Here is a 17,703-nt window from a genome sequence, read left to right as displayed (position 1 = left end):
TCACTGAGCTATGTGAAGCATCACATGTTTCCAAGGTAGTCAGGATATCTGATAAGTCAAAAGTAGCTCTAGGCTTCTTTCAAGACTTTTCGTGAGCTACTGATTCAATCACAACTTTACTTGTCAAAGTACAGAGATATGGTTTTGAGGGGTGAATCTCCAATGATTTTCATCATATTTAATGGATCGTACCCAGTCAGTTTTGTGAACAAAGCTTCCATTAAATGACCTGCTGTATTTCATAAATACATTCATATTTTGATGATATGAATATATTAATTATAAATAAAGTTATTCATCAATATGTACTCATCAATTTGGACACAGGAAACTCAAAAGGATGTACCGCTCTCGGTGGAATCAAATGTGCAAGTCACTTGCACTTTGTGTGGAAGTATCTATAAAAGAGAGACAAATTTCCAACCTCTCTTCGATGTTCCATGCTATCAAGGTTACACTTGATGTTCGCGACTCCAATCAGGCGGATGGCTCTTTTCTGGAAGGAATCTAGCAATTTCAGAATATGTTTGGGGACAGAGCTCCATACTCCAAAGAAGGTCAGATCTGAGCTTCATGAAGCATCAAAAGTTGCTGAGGTGTGTACAGTTTTCTGGTTTGGAACAGTGTTCCAGTACCGAAATCCGAACTAGGTTTGATAATGCTTGCAATAAATGCAAACTCTGTATAAATGAAAGCAAAGAACTTCACAGTCAGAGAATAAGGGATAAACTGCTTGCCAATCCCAACAGGTCTAGATCCTTCTGGTCGGCAGCTAAAACTGTTAATCAGAACTTTACAAAATCCACAATTCCACCACTAACGCAAGCCGATGTTTCAGCTGCACCAACAGCCATAGAAAAAGCAAATCTACTAGCTGAACAATTTCCGTCCCTCTCTACTATAGATTTTCTGGGAAAGGCACCACCTACTATTCCCACAATAGAATTCACAATGCCGGAAATTACTTTTCGACAGAGTCTAGTCAGGCGAATTTTGAAACAGCTCAATATCAACAAATCGATCGGCCCTGATGAAGTTTGTCCGTTTTTATGAGGTAACTTCAAACTATATCATTTCAGTGAATTCTTGGTCAATTCAATCGAAATGAGCTCCATTTGAATCAGTGCACTTTTGCCAACATAATACGAATCAATTAATCAGCACAAAAATTGTGTATTCGGGATTCGATGAAATCGACGAAGGCCATTTTGTCCGGTTCCAATTGGCAAAGGTTCTACCATTGAGAAGATGGTAATCGGTTGGCGAGTGGTCTAGAGAGTATGGTGGGTGAGGCAGATGTTTGTCGCTCAGTTCGTTTGATTATCGGACGGAGTTTTGTTTTGGTGAAGCAGGATTATACTTTTTTTGTTGAACAGTGCTGGATGGTGATGACGCAATCATTGGTAAATTTCGTCGATTTCCTCTCAATAGGACACTGCTGTGATGTTTTGGCCCGGTTGAAGTCACTGACAACCGTACAGTAACCATGGTCTTTTTTGATCAGTTTTCACCTTCGAGAAGTGCCTGGGTAGCTCATCTGTGTCCAATTACTGTTCTGAACATCTCCTGTTGTAGAAAATCCATTTTTCATTATACGTGACGATCCTATTCAATGAAGGATCGGTTTAATTGCGCGAAAGCAAAGAAAAGCAGCCCTCAGAACGTGACAATTTCTATCGATCGTTCAAATCGTGAGGCACCCACTCTTCTAGTTTGTTGATCTTTGCAATATGTTGTAAAACATCAGAATTCACATGGAAATTGACGCCCATATCCTTTGCCATTCAACGCACTGTTTGTGCGTGGGATGGCGAACTTTGGATGTAATATCGAACCATAAATAGCGAGCATGTTACTACCATTACTGAAGCTGTTGGGTTATCATCCAGTAAATTGGATATTTGTTCAGATTCCATCTCATAAATCTTTGAAGTGATGAAATCATTCTTGATCCAGAAATTGTTGATTTTTGGGATAAATTCACTAATGTGAAGGAATTTTGTTTATCGAAAAGATAACAGTGAGTCTCACTTGCCAATATACTGTTACATATAATTGACAATATACTGCTCAGTATCTCCAGGAAGACCCACTTTGGGAGACTGGCATGGGTGCAGAAGCAGTGGATCGTCAATCGTTCTCCTATACTGATGTTTCACCAATTGGGCATCACAGTATGAGGCGTAGAGTTTGATGATCTACCAGCAGAAATTTTGACCACCCTGTCAATCTCGGAGTTGCATGAGAGTTCATTGTCAGGTTGATTGTCTATCTTAATGTTTCCTATGAGCTTGAATGTCTTTCTCCAGCTGGTGAGTTTGCTTTTGGGTATTCAATGATAACTGGGAAGGGACAAGCAAAAAAGAAGCATGTAACAGTTAACATTTCAGTAAAATGACGATGCCGTGCATGATGACTAAACTATCCTGAATTAAGTCAACATCTTATCAAAGCTCAATAGTGCCCCAACGTTCGCAAGTCTTCAATGTTCAGAGTTTTTTTTTTCTAGACGGGAGATTTATACTTCGAAAATTAGTTCAATGCGATAATTTTTCTTGGGTGTAATTGTGTAACATTTTTTTTTTATTTCAGTTTCAGTTTTGATCCTACCGCCAGAGTAACAACAACTACAGCTATCATTGGCCAGCTGTTCATGTCACTCTCGATTTTTGGATGCCAACAAAATTTTGTACAACGGTATTGCAGTATGGATTCACAGAAGAAAGTAACAAAGTACGTATAAGGCCAGTTCATTTTAGACTTCAATGAGTTCAATTCAGTTTTTACTCACGTCACAACGTTTTTGTTATTATTAATCATTTCTTTCTTCGAAACAAATGAAGAATATCATGAACCACCGGATAGAAATTTCAATATTTTCGGTACATATACGAGTAGAGATGAATTTTCACCAAATGGACTTCCTTGCGACTAGTTTCGTTTTCAAAAACAGAAAAAAAATTTCTCGTTCCGGAAACAAACTAGAAATTCGAAATCTACCAAACAGACAGAAATTAGTCTGAGTCGCGTGTTTTGTTATGAACTGTTTTCTATCATTTCCACTTCATTGCAATCATATATCTGCATTATTCAACAGGCATTGCTTTTTTGCTCATGTTCCACAAAAGAAAATTGAATCTCATTTCTTTTTGAAATAAACAACAATAACACAACAGTTTTTTGGAGATATAATTCGAAAGAAAAATTGCTTGCTTTGAATATTCGTACACAGAAACGTTACACAATGTAATGTATGAAACAGTGCTGATGAAATTTCTTTAACAAAAAAAAATTTGCCGATGTACCAAGTTTGGGGTGGAACAACTACTCATCAACATTTGCCAAATAACTTTGAAAGGAGATTCACTCAATCCCCACAGAACAATACAATACTAAAAGAGACACATCTGCTTTTGTCAAAAGAACATTTCATAAAAAGTATTCAGCCAACTGAAAAGTTCAATTCCAGTCACAACGATTTTGTTCAGTTATCAAGGAAATAGTTTTCAACAGATATACGTTCTGATACTAATACCATTATTCGACATGGGACGGTAGGGCGGTAGCCTGGTGGGTTGACGGGTTTGCTGTACTCATTCAATTGACCGCTGTGGGAACCAGTGGTTCGAACCGCAAGGCTGGTCGATCGATTTTCACTCCCTATCGTCCAACCCGTTAACGGTTTACGGAAAAGAGATTCCAATAGATTTCAACAGAGATTTTGAAAAATGAATCATTTTTAGGTATAGTAAAGCGTATGCCACAAGTGTGAGATAATCTTCCTAATATTCGATGATTTTTCACAGGAAATAATGGATTTGTTTTTCTCTTATTGTTTTATCTCTAGATTTGTTTTCGTTGATACAATTCCGATGTCGCAGTGACCGTTTCAGTATTTCTCATGTTCCATGCTTCCTCTTTGATTTGCCGCTTATTCCATTTCAACTGAAAGGTATCTGATGATTAGTAGGGGAACTCAAAATACTCACTGAAATTGCAGAAGTTATAACTACCTTCATTTCTAAATCCATCCAATTCCACCAAATATCAATTTCACTGTAAATAACATAACTCAGTAATTTCTTTAATGTCCCCGCTTTTTTGAATTTTGAACGGGTCAACTCAAAAAATTGAAATTTGGGATAATCAAATTGATGCATGAATACTCCATTTTGAAGTGAAATTGACACATAAAACTTTCAAGATCGCGACTGGGCGCCATCTGGAAAAATAATTAAATGAAAAGGAGGGTCTTGTGACCCATTACTTTGAAGCATCTGACGAATACTTCACAACCCTAGAATATGAAGTCAATATATTCACCAACTATGAAATGGCGGAACATTTAATAATTTCCTGAAGACAAACATATTAATATCGATATTTCTAGAAATATTCCTTATTATCTTCCATATGGCAATAACAACAATCCGATAAGGTTTGTTCAATTATTTTTCGTCAATAAAAACTACAAAAAATGTCAGAACGACAATGAACATCATTGTTCAATTAGAATATTCTTATTTATTTTTTCAGTTTTACTAGTTGAAAGGTAACACGTCAACAATTTCTAAAATCGTCAATTCTGGTTCATTGGAAGGAAAAATTTGAGCGATTTTTATTTCCGGTGCGACGCGTAACTTTCACGAGACCGAAAGGATTTTCAATGAATGTTTTCCGAATCGTCCTGTCTGTAGAAAATATTTGAGGGAACTTGTATCCAAATTCACACCGGTGGTGTATACTTAACAAAAAGCTCCCAGGTCAATCGTTCATTCCGGAAGAACAGCAAGTGCAAATAATTGGTGAGATGGTAGTAAATCCTGAACAGTCTACTTATTCCGTCGCGAATGTTTATGAGGTGTCTCCTTCTACTGTGTGGAGACTTTTGGAAACGAATACGTATCATCCATACAAAATTGAAATGATACACCAATCAACTAAAAATGATCCTGATCGAAGAATATAATTCTGCGAAATCATGACGAAAACCATCGTAAGGCATCTTACATATCTCCTCAATATTTGTTTTAGTGAAGAATTTACATTTTTTCAACAATAATGTTCACAGACAAAATTTCCGTTATTGGAGTGACACCAACCCTCATGTTTTTCGGGAAACAAATACCCAATATTCAAAAAAAAATAACGTTTGGGCAGGAATCTTAGGAAAGCATATTGTAGGACCTCTATTTATTGCTCAAAACTCAACAGGGAAACTGTATTTGAATATGCTGGAAACTACTATTGACCCTCTCATCACTCAAATCGTTGTAGCGAATCCTATTGAATTCGATATGGATATTGTATTCCAACAAGATGAAGCACCACCACATTACTCCAAACAAGTAAGAAAATATTTGAATATTTCTTTTCCCCGTCGTTGGATTGGTCGTCGAGGTCCTACAGAATGGCCAGTCCGCTCGCCAGATTTGACGCTTTTGGACTTTGTGTCATGCGGCTATTCGAAGCAAAAGGTGAACGAATTACGAAACTGAACCTGCCTCAATATTGGATATACGGCAGAGAATAATACATATTTGTAGAGATATTGAAGTTACTGTGTTCGAAAATGTTCGGCGTGAAATGCCGGATAGGCTGTTCATATGTCAAGAAGTTCATGGCAGCCATTTCAAGCTTCTTCTGAACTGACCTCAAGCTCATTACCTCATAGTATGTAGTTAAAAGTTAATGTATTCAGGAAATTATTGAAAATTTCGCCATGTTGAAGATATTGAAATTATATTGTGGAGTTGTGAAGCATTCGTCAGGAGCTTCAATATGGTATGTCACAAGACCTTCCTTTAAATTTAGTTTTTGTTCCCAGATGGCGGCCAGTCGTCATTTTGAAAGTTTCATCTGTCAATTTCACTTCAAAATAAAGTATTCATGCATTAATTTAATGATACCAAATTTGCATTTTTTGAGTTGACCCCTTCAAAAAATAAAAGGGGGGGACATTAAAGAAATGCACTGTATATTTGCGATTTTCCAATGCGATGTTCCCTAGCTTTATTATTCAATGTCAAATGATTTTACGCGTCTATCGAAATGAAATTTTGTTATAGAACTTTCCGCTTTCTCAGTGGAGTTATTTCAAAACCCAAATGAGTTTTCGTAAAACTTTTTTCCGACACGAAAAGTTTCATTCCCAAGGGTTGATAACAATTCGATAATCAAACTTCTTGACCTGATACTATCATCGACGCGTTCTAGCAGACAACCGACATAGGAGATTTTGGGGTAGCGGGAAACGTTGAACGAATATTTTTAGAGAACGTTCACGGAAAGTATAAGGTTGTTTCAAAAGTTTCGTCCCATTTTATGAATCTACTTCAAACTGTAAAATACTCATTCATTTCAATTGAAATGAGCGCTATTTGAATCAGGGCAGTCAGCGTAACACGAGTCGATTGATTTTGTCAGCATAAAAATTGTCTGCTCGTGATTCAATGAAGTCAACGAAGGCTCTTTTTTTTGCCTGGTTGTTATTGGCGGAGGTTCTACCGGTGAGAAAGTGATCGAAGTGCTTGAAGAGATGGTAGTCGATTGGCGAGATGTCTGAGGAGTATGCTGGGTGAGGCAAAACTCCGACGGTGATTTGTGGAACGTGGGGACGGGCGTTGTCGTCCGACAGGATCGGACCTATTCTATTGAAGATGATTTTTTTTGGTACCTTGTGAGCTGTCTGACTTATCCATTTAGTCTAAGTTTTCAGAAAACACTGCAGCCTCTTGGGCTATTGCGTTTATTCTCTCATCTTCTCATTACACCCAATCCATAAGTCTAGTTCCCTGTACTAGTTTGTACAGGTTCCGTGTTGGATGTTCGTCACATTCTTCTGGACGTAATTTCGTACATCCACATAATATATGGCTGCCTACTGTGATTCAGTGCCTCACATTCGCATAAGATATGTAGAGCTGTTTCTATCCCTTCGTTGCATAATCTGCAGCTGAGGTCTCCGTTATACAGCCCCATTACATTCAGGTGTCCTCTAAAAAAAATATTTTTTTCCGTTAATCAGCTGTCGCCCCCATACGAACGACAACTCTCAGAAGTTGAGAAACTTGTGCGAGCTAAGAACTAACGAGGTCTTACCTTTTAACGTGTGATTCCTAATACGGTTGCAGAATCATCCCAGCTTCAACCAGATAAATTATCTCGAGAAAAATATCTGGTCGAGGCAGGAATCGAACCTACGGTCTTCCGATCGTGAGTCGGGCGCACTACCACCGCACCAATTCCAATTGTCTAAGCGGACAATGACCGGTTAGTAACCCTGTAATCTTTCTGAGCCGGTCCCTACTATATTCCCTAATGAAGGTTCTACTGTGTTTGTTGCCAGGTACTTTTCTCCAGTACTCTGTGTGCTCCTTATAGGTCCATGTCCTAATCTGGTTAAGTATCAATGATTTTGGTACCCCCAGAACTGATTCAGGACCCAAATATGAAGTTGATGATCCGCGTCTAGCGCATTCATCAGCTTAATCATTACCTGTGATTCTTGAATGCCCTGGCACTCAGTACAAAGTTGATTTGTTCCTGTTTGCAAGTTCATTCAGTTCTTCAAGGCATTCCCAGACCAGTTTTCACGTCACCTTCGGGTTTGTCATAGCCCCTAGTGCGCTCTTGCTCTCTGTAAAAATATTGATCCGCTAATTTATTTTAGGTCTCAATTTAATAAGCTTTGCACATCGCAAGATAGCATACACTTTCGCCTGCAAAACGGATGTGTATAGTCTTTGCGGATAGCTGTAGTTTAACTTTCTATCCCCTCGGTATATTCCAGCTCCGGTTCAATGTTTGGTCTTCGATCCTTCTGTATACCAGGTATTTTTTCCAAATATGTTTTCGGGATGACTAATGGTCTTCCTCTCTTCACGGCTTATGATTTTGGCCATGAAGTTTGTGTTAAAAGTGTACTTCGGTGTCATATTCAATATGTGCTCCTCCACTTGTTCCGAAATTTCTGTTCGGTGCGATCTTTTGTAGTTCGGTGAGTTTTACAATCTGAATTGTCCAATCCTGGCTAATGAAAAGGCTACTTCAGCCTTTCCAATTCTCACTAAACACCGCACTCAATTTTCTTTACGTCACAAGCTAACTCTCTCGTAGGTGGATTATATTAGGATCATCCAGCATAAAATTGAAGGACTTCATAGCTTCAGAGTATCTAGTTAGCAGTGCAAATTTTAATAGTTCGGACTTCCATTGTCTAATATATAAAATGATTTGAAATCCCTGAAACAACTAAAAAAGAAGAATAAAAAACAAATAGCTGTAAATAACAATTATATTGAGCAAAAAAACCTGAAATGAAATAACAGTTGAATAATATGATAATATTATTTCATTTCTGGTTTTTGTTTGCTTAATATAATGGTTATTTACAGCTATTCATTTTTAATTCTTCTGCTTCAGTTGTTTCAGGGATTTCAAATCATTTTATATATTAGACAATGGTAGTCCGAACTAGTGATATTCATCATGAAACATTGTCAATCACCTTCAAACTAGCAGTGCAAACTTATAATGATCCTAAAATTATGATCTTTTTGATCTCTCATGATATTCATTGCCATTTTGTAATCTTCCATCACTTGATACTATATACATCTGTCTTAGCCCTTCCAAACTTGTGAAACGCTATGTATCTTTCGAATTGAAGATAGGAAGGAACGTGAGATAATAATTACTCTATTCTGGAGAGTTCAGTAGCTCTTTCAGTTTGATAACATTATTTTGAATATTTTGGGTGATCACTATCTACAGATATTCAGATGGGAAAACCATTTCTTCAGTGGTTGATTCTAAAATTATTTTAGCCATTCAAGTCTAGATCTTTTCAATACCTAACCACCTGAAATAGGATGACTAAGTTGCAGTTTTGGTTTTTGTTTTTTTTTTGTTTCAGAGACTCTTAAGTCTGCGTTTCATTGAATTGAATATATTTCAATGTTACTATTTAAAATCAATTATCTTCTCAGCTGAGAAAACCCAATGTAATTTGGATTTTTTCAAAATCCTACTTTAAAAATTATATGGCTTTTTCTTATTTTTCATCTAGTAATATCTCATAATCTTCCACAGATGAGAAGCAATTTGTGAGTATAATTACTCAGGCGCAGAGTTCTTTTACACTCATTTAACTTATATCTCGTTTCCTGCGAAAATAATAAATGCATTGCCCGATGGGATTTTTTTTTCAGAACAATGATGTGCAATATTCCCGTGATAACCGTATTATTCAGCTTATCCTGGGTAGTCGGCATGGTAGTCTACGCCGTTTATGCAGATTGCGACCCTCTTTCCTCCGGCTACATCGAAAAATATGATGAGATCCTTCCCTTTTTTGTTGAAGACCGCTTCAGCTATTTACCAGGACTACTGGGGTTATTTATGGCCAGTCTCTTCAACGGAGCACTAAGGTGAGTGATATATAAGCAATTATCCTTTTTGTTATGGTTTTGATACTTCGGGAATAGCAAGTGAAGTGAGGTAATTCATCATCGGAGAATATTTTCCGGGTGGTGTTGATTAAACAGTTGAAAAATATGTGAACTGTCTGTTTTTTTTTTCGCTTCCCAGAATGTGGAAAAAGAAATTGATGTGGGAAATTGGCAACTGTATAAGTGTTAACTGATACTTTTTCAGAAGGTTTGCCTAAGAAATTGGGCAACTGACATCCAAAAATTATATGTCTAAAATTCCAAAAATCAATTTCATGTAATATCTCCAGTAAACATACACTTATTGTTCTCATGATCATCTGTGTCATGCATATCACATCTTCGACAGAAAACTTTCCAAAAAGGGCATCAACCAAATACACCCCTAATTATAAATAACTTACATCTACAAAATACTCACATACAGAAAAATCATAAGATAAACTGGAAAAACATTCAACAAATGAGAACATTAACAAAGCATCTAAGACTGGTAACTTCTTGGGTGGAAATTTGAGAAACAACAAGTCAATAATGAATGAAGATAATTCAAGGATCTATAAACTGACATGTAGATCGTGCCCAAAAGTTTATGTAGGAAGGACTTCAAGAAATTTCGAAACGAGGATATCCGAACATAAGAGAAGTTTTGAACTGAAAAAAATCCACTTATGCTTGCTACCTTTCAGCGAACAGCTATGATTTTAACATGGAGTACAACATATAGTTCAGTAACTTCATACATCACAGCATGCTTCAAATCTGGTAGTTCTGATTTTTTGCAGACTTGTTTATGATGTGAACTCTAGCGCCGAACGCAACTTTGTCAAAAATCGAAGAAATCAAGTTTTTCAAAATTTTGGCGATTAAAATCCTGAAGGACTAGTTTTTGAAAAAACTTGCTGTGTGAGTTTCAAAGTAGACTAAATTTGTTAACATATAATACTAGAACTCTCTCTGTAGACCCAATAGTTTCCGAGATCAAGCCTTTCAAAGTTTATCATTTTTTTCGAATTTCGCAATTTTTTGCAATTCTTCCTTTCTGATTAATTTAATTTTGACCCTGGTTATACCATCGAAGCTTTTTATGATGGGGTGTTAAAAAAAATGAGAAGTGTGAACGATGTTGTTTGAATGTGAAGATAGAACTAGAAAGACATTGAAATAAACAACTCAAAGAGGATGGGGAGAAATGTAGAAGAATTGATAAATTCTCATTCATGTAATGGAACATATGTTTCAAAAATAAAAGTAAGTTTTGAAATAAAACAATTTCATTTTTGATTTCGTCTATTAGTTGTTAAGATACGAATAGTGAAGTTAAAAAGATAAGTACAACAAATGTTATTAATTTTATTTGTAATAAATCGAGTAATATTAAAAATAAATCACTTGCGACCGTATATCCTCTCGTATAACTTTAGCTGCTGCTTTCACTACGCGTAGTCTTTCTGCTTGAGGATCTGAGCTTCTACTGTCATACCATGTACTGGTGAGAATTTTGTGACCTGTGTTTTTAAAACAAGCAGTCGTGTGTTTGGAAGGTCCCTCAACGAGCCTCCCCATAGTTTGCAAACAGGCGACTTTTGACTGTTTGTAGTTGAGGTTGTTCTCCTTCTATCTGGTCCATGAGTTCATCTAGAGAGAACTGACATTCCTCAGCGTTTACTTCCAGAAATGAATACATTTTTCCAATGGCCTTATGAAATGTGTGTGCTGAAGATTTCCCCTGCACTTTCCTGTTGGTGGTGCCTAGTAGAGCTATGTTTGGCAATACCGATGATATCTGGGATCGAGGGCTGTGATCTCAAATTTTAAGAACCCATTCATCACCACGTTTCTCAGCTGCTTTCAAGATTGTTGCACTGAGAGATAACTTTTCCACAGTAATGACATTGTTCCGTTTTTCTAGCTTCTTCTTCCTTTCTGCCACAAGGAACTCTTCAGTTATTTTGTCTCCACATAGACAACAGTGTTCTCTGAAATTGAACTACTCAAAGATTGATTTCGTGGCCCTTGATGGCGTAATATTCGATTCTTTACTGCTAACAGCTGCTTTGATCAACTCCGGATTGTTATATTTTATCTGACAAGCATTGTGCACATATACCTCATTCACGCCCATCAAAAAACGCTGATTTTCTATGTTCTTGAGGGAAATACTCGACGGAAGAAGGGTTTTGACACCTCTTCCTTTCATTAGGCGCACTTGACCTTCACTTAAAGTCTCCTTACATATAAAACACAAACCTAGGCTGGGACTGGGATCAGACATTTTGTAGATTTTCAAACGGCACTCACGTTATGGGCAGCCAGCCAGTCAACAATTGAAACGAAAACAATAATTGGATTATTCATTAGGCCAACACCACAAGAAGTCTGCAAAACATCCAAACTGCCGGATTTGACGCATACTACCCGAAGTCCTCTTCGAAGGGAAAATCGAATATTTTTTTTGAAATGTTGATTCACCCCGCTTTGGAGATTTTGAATTTTGACCAGTTTTCAATCGCTATACTAAAATTCCATAATAGTGGGCACTAAATTCTCAAAAATACTATTGGGTTGAAACAAAACATTGTTGTCATATTGTGATTCTATAATATATTTTATCATCTGATAAAAACATATAGAATTATCATGTCATAAATCACATAGAATGATAAAATATATGGAATAACAACCTGACAACAATATATTCGTTTCAATGCAATAATACATCTGAGAATTTAGTGGCTACTATTATAGAATTTTAGTATAGAAAATATGTTTTTGTAAGGTAGGTAAATATATTACTATCCTAGAAATATTTTTCTACAACTCTCCGATTTACGACGATCAAAAGTATATCATTTTGATAGTACTATGAAAATGTTATGAAAGTCATGAAATTGTTTTGGATTTACGTTGTTGAATATGATTATATTTAAGAGGTGGTCTCTGATATCATTTGGTGTTTCAACCATCCAGTCTGGAAAATAAATAAATTTAAATCAATATGAAAGATGGTCAAGTGATATGAAGATCAAAGTGAAAAGTTACTGCGTGATAGAAACCTTTGAAAAGTTTAATTGCCCATCAGTATCATAATCAATAGTTCAAAAGACAAAAGTTCAAAGACAAATTAGTGATTGACTAGACTTTTCATAGGCTTATATTGATCAGTAACTTTTCCAAATGAATTTTCCAGTTTGCACTTCATTACAATTGAGCAGTTTCTTTGTTGGGCGACAGTCATTAATGTTTCAGTTTGTGTAAAGTTGAAAACTCCAAAGAACAATAATTATTCGACGAAAAACATGCTTTTCAAACAGTAACAAAAACTGAGTAATGAACAAATTCTTCTATGTTTCTTTCAGCTTGAACGTGTCCAATCTGAATTCGTTGGCTACAGTCACTTTCGAGGACTTTATCAAACCTATTCCTCTTCTCAAAGGCATGAAAGACGCCCACGAGCTATTTACCATCAAATTCATCGGAGTCGTCTACGGCCTGGTCATCATGGGAATAAGTTTTGGAGTGGGCTTGTTGGACGGTGTTATCGAGTCTTCTATGTTAGTCACTTCCGCCACTTCAGGGCCCTTGCTCGGGGTGTTCGTGATGGCGATGTTAATACCCTGTGCAAATTGGAAGGTAAGGAAAAACTTGGGGAGGAAAAACGATACTTGTAGAGTAATTTATTCATGAACTGATGGAGTAGAGAGTGCATTGAAGCAACATTTTCATACGAATCGAAATCCTGATAGTGTTCAACCTCTAGTCTCTTGCCGTTAAAATGATTACATTACTCAATGTAATTCAGAGGAACTGAAGTTATACCAGTTGAAATTCCTATCTGTTCTTTTTTCATTTTCAATAGTTTTAAAGATTAGTCTTCTGATAAACAAATAGAAATTGAAATAAATCAAACGTCAAAGCATACAAATGACATTTTTGCATAGTTGTTCATAATCAGTTAACGAGTTTTTCGAAAACTCAAATATGCATGCGTACGTATTCAATTTCATGGATTTCATCAATATTTCTCTCAGAACCATCAGTTCCATCATTATTATTTCTATCAAAAACAACGATAGTGCCATACTCATCACGTAAATCCGTGGTGTATTGTTATTTTTTATACTAATTGATATACGTAATCTGTTTCACGAAAAACCCAATTTTTATATAAATTTCGTACTCATTATCTTAATGAGTGATATAAATAATTTTATTCGCCTCAAAAAAATTCTGTTTGCAGATAATACAGTGAGGTTTCGAAGTTTGTTTCCATATCTTGAATATACCTAACCAAAGTTTTAGTCGAATCAACTGAACGATATTTTTATAGTATTTTTCACCAACAAACTTTTGGTGTGATTTTCTAAATTCAAATAATTTCTTTTTTTCATTTGAAAAATAGAGTTGCATCAACCCCTTGGGTTGTTAGCAGCAAAACATCAACATCTCATGAAATATATACTATTTACAACTTCGAGGCTGAAAACAATTGACATTGAAAAATAATATATCCTATGTAAATGTCTATTTATGCTAAGAACTCTATGACACTTCCAAAGGTGCATTGCTCTCGAAGAACTGCCTTCAATTCTGAACGGATGCTGAACTTTTGTCGTGTCGCAAAACCGGGGCTGAAGAAAATATTTTTCGGAGTTATTGTGAAAAAGCGTCGCTCTCTTTATCGATAAAGGATGTTTCTTCGGCCAGTTATTGTTTCATTATCTTTCTTTTTGAGCTTCGTACATCTAGTTTCAAATGATCTTTCATTTAAATACGGATAGATGCTTCCTATCATACCCAATAAGCCTCGCACATCGTAAGTTTACTGATTAGCTACGCTCAGAGGGTCATTGGATCCTTAGACATCCTCAAAGAAATCTTTGAGTTAATTGTAATCAATGACAATCTCGATGAAGTCTCTAGATGGTTTTATAAATTCTTCATCGGATTTTGTTTCCTTGCTATCAGCTGGTATCTCTTTGGAGATACTCGATGATGGCTTCTCAAATGGGTCGAATATCGTTTCATCAGTTGGTCTCAGTATTTCGGTAATAGCTATTTTGTTCGAGCTGCTGGAGTTTGTAGAAACAGGTGATTCGCTAGGTTGTGGAGTTTGTTCGTATTATTCCGATGATATTTCTGGAGGAGAAGATTCATTATGACCAGGATCGGAGCGATGGTTCGTTTGAAGTTTTGGTTATTTCTGTAGCAGGTGAAGTGTCGAGCTCAGGTAATCGTTTTTGAAATTCAGCAATACGCTGGGAAGATATATGGCCGGGTTGACGGCTCTTGAAACATGTAAGGTTATTGAGTGACAGATATACTTTGTACGACGTATTATCGTGAACCACTAAAATCGATTTTGGAATGTTGACATCTTCTGGTGGATCCATATAGACTTGCCTTCTGAAACTTATTATGTGTGCAAAATCGGGATTTGTCATGTTGACTCGCTGAAATGTTATTGGTGAAAATATTTTCAGGCCTATTTGATGGAGAGTCTGTTCTAGAAGAGAGTGAAAAATTATAGGGTTGATGTTGGATAAACTCAATCTCTCAGACGGGGTAATTATTCTCCTCGCTCTTAAGATTTCGCTGCCTATAGTGATTGTACCGTGTTCATTCATGAACGTGTTTACCAGTTCTGTATTAGAGAAGTGCATGCAGATTCAGTGGCAAAATTGAAAATTAAATTTAATAGTTATTTTCACCACTTTCATTCGTAACTAACGTTACTGCCGTTTCCCCCTATAAGGACACTAAGTTTAAGTGTACCCATCCTAGGAAAAATTGGATTTGATTGATTGAATGTACCCATTTGATCGAAACCTATGTAGAGGTGCACGGCACTGGACCATGCTGTTGGTGACAAAAAACACAATAACTTGAAGAAGTCAATTTGCGGACAATGTTAAAAAAGCTCCCAAGTTCTATGAGCACGTACTAATCGACCGTCTCGATCGGTATCTCGACATAAACTTACTTTTTCATATATTTCAATTATAAATTTCTCATACACATTCCTGACAAAGCATATCATTTCAATGGAAATGTAGAAGCTAGCAGCAAAATCCATATATTATATCTGCATACATACATGGTGCATTAATCACCATACATACATGGTGATTAATGCTATTCGAATATTCAATAATCATTGTAGGAAGTGAATTTAGTAGTTTCCAATTCTCACGTAGTCGCTGCAGAGCCATATTAAAAATCTACTGTTAAAACAGTATACTGTTAGGAATCACACGTTTTAGGAATCACACGTTAAAAGGTAAGACCTCGTTAATCCTTAGCTCGCACAAGTTTCGACTTCTGAGGGTTGTCGTTCGTAGGAGTGCGACAGCTGGTTAACGGAAAAACAGATTTTGAATAGATTTTTTTTTTAACTGAATACGGTACTCGTCTCATGTGACTCATTCTTCAACTACAGTGGATCGATTTGCAATATTCCGTAGTCTAATAACGTTAGGAATTCGTTATGAATGGATATTTCTGATTCTGTTCCTATTATGACTTTACAATTGATCATGCTCGCTCGATAACATTTGTGATAACCTCAATCGGGTTTTAAAAGATATTCAACTATTTTTTATACACGGTGAATCTCAAATGATGTCATTGCTTTCAGATGGTGAAAACTTGTCACAATTAAAAAAAAATCATATGAACGTGTATCCTAACTTACTTCGTTTCCGAGTAACGGAGTGTCACAGTATAACAAGTAGCTTTCTATCATGGAATTGAGATTAGGAATTTCAGTTCTAGTGGTGTCGAGAAGGGTTACTTCATTGATATTTTTGGTGAACATTGTTTTACGTCACTGTTTTCGCTGGGTTTGATTTTAATTGAAATACCTAAATTAGTGTCAAGACTTTGGCAGGTATTCAAATCAAAATAAAATAACGTGTATCCTTTATTTTAATACATATTCAATTTTTACTTCGATTGAAAAATGTTTATAGAATAACGTCTGCGTCTCGGAACGCGCGTCAAAAGTGTTAACTTAAACTAATCTGAGATGAACCATTTGATATTGAAATCGTTCAAATTGAGAAAAGCTCGGGTTATTATCTAAAGTATATGTATATCAATATGATAATGTATGGAAAGGTTATTTAATAATGAAATCTTTCGATAATTATTTTTTGTATGTCCATGTATTATAGCTACTGTAAGCCAATTGGTACTTTTGTAGAATTGAGTAATAATAGGATTGAATAATAATGTACACAAGCAAAATTAGTATTATCATTTTAGAGCCATGGATCACATGTTATCACGTGTTAGCTGGTTAGATTTTTATAAAGCTGTCAACAATACATATCCAACGCATACTAAACACTGATAGTCTCTCTGACGAGAAAGGAGGAGCCTGCCTTTCGCTGATGTATGCATGAGAGAAAGGTAAGCCAGATTACCTGGCTCCGTTACGCGTAAGGTAACGAAGCTGTTTACTCTCCTATAAGTGGTTACCTATCACTTCAATAAAAATTGTTTTTGCTAACAAACACACCTAGTCGATGGAAGAACAATATTTTTGGTGAAACTTTGACACATCATTACTCGGAAACGGAAAAAGTTAGGACATACATATATGTGAACTCTTTTTCATCAAATATGACAAGTTATCAACACCTGTAATTATTGACATAATTTAAGATACACCCTGTATAAAGATTCATTTTAAAAAACTGTCTCGGGAAGCTCAATTCACAAGAATTCCGCTTTATAGGTGGAAGACAATATGAAATGTGTATTTCGTTGCATATTTCTGATATACGAGTCTCAAAGGGAAAACTCCTGTTTTTAAACTAGATAGATGAAAACTGATGGCTGTGTCTGAGGGTCAGATGTTATGAAAAATGCAATAGTGAAAACCGAATATCAATATCTATCGATAATGGTAAAAATCAATTTTTTTTGAATGAGATATCAATAGTTATTGATGAAAAATAATTTTTTTGATAAAACATTTCTTCAGTCTTGTTGAGAATTAATTTTTCTGAGCTCTATTAGTGGTAATTAATCAAAAAGTAGTTCAAAATTTAGCCTTAAAATTTCTAAATACAGCTGAGATGTGAGAAGACCATTATAAATAAACGAGCCGATAATTCTACTCCTAAAAACAATCGGCAGCTGCCCACATACTAAATCAAAATCTTCCTTGACTTCCGTAATCCATGATAGAATGAGGATTTTGTTGTGCCCAAGTTGAAAAATTGTAGCGGTTGAAAATACCGAC

General features: G+C 36.0%; 1 protein-coding gene across 3 annotated transcripts in view; it reads left to right on the top strand.

Moving 5' to 3' along the window:
• The window catches only part of LOC111506188 (sodium-coupled monocarboxylate transporter 1), a 260,551-nt gene that overhangs the window by 211,883 nt on the left and 30,965 nt on the right, over positions 1-17,703 (top strand). For all 3 annotated transcript variants that reach the window (XM_074175184.1, XM_074175185.1, XM_023161192.2), the window contains 3 exons: positions 2,593-2,733; positions 9,213-9,431; positions 12,812-13,085. In XM_074175184.1, coding sequence (XP_074031285.1) covers positions 2,593-2,733; positions 9,213-9,431; positions 12,812-13,085 — 634 coding nt within the window. The remainder of the gene's footprint in view (positions 1-2,592; positions 2,734-9,212; positions 9,432-12,811; positions 13,086-17,703) is intronic.

This window comes from Leptinotarsa decemlineata, unplaced genomic scaffold (assembly GCF_025532065.1).
Source record: "Leptinotarsa decemlineata unplaced genomic scaffold, Ldec_3_MD MMD2_tig00000882_RagTag_RagTag, whole genome shotgun sequence".
Lineage (NCBI taxonomy): Eukaryota > Metazoa > Arthropoda > Insecta > Coleoptera > Chrysomelidae > Leptinotarsa > Leptinotarsa decemlineata.
Note: the sequence above shows the minus strand (reverse complement) of the source record. Positions and strands in the feature narration are given on the sequence as shown.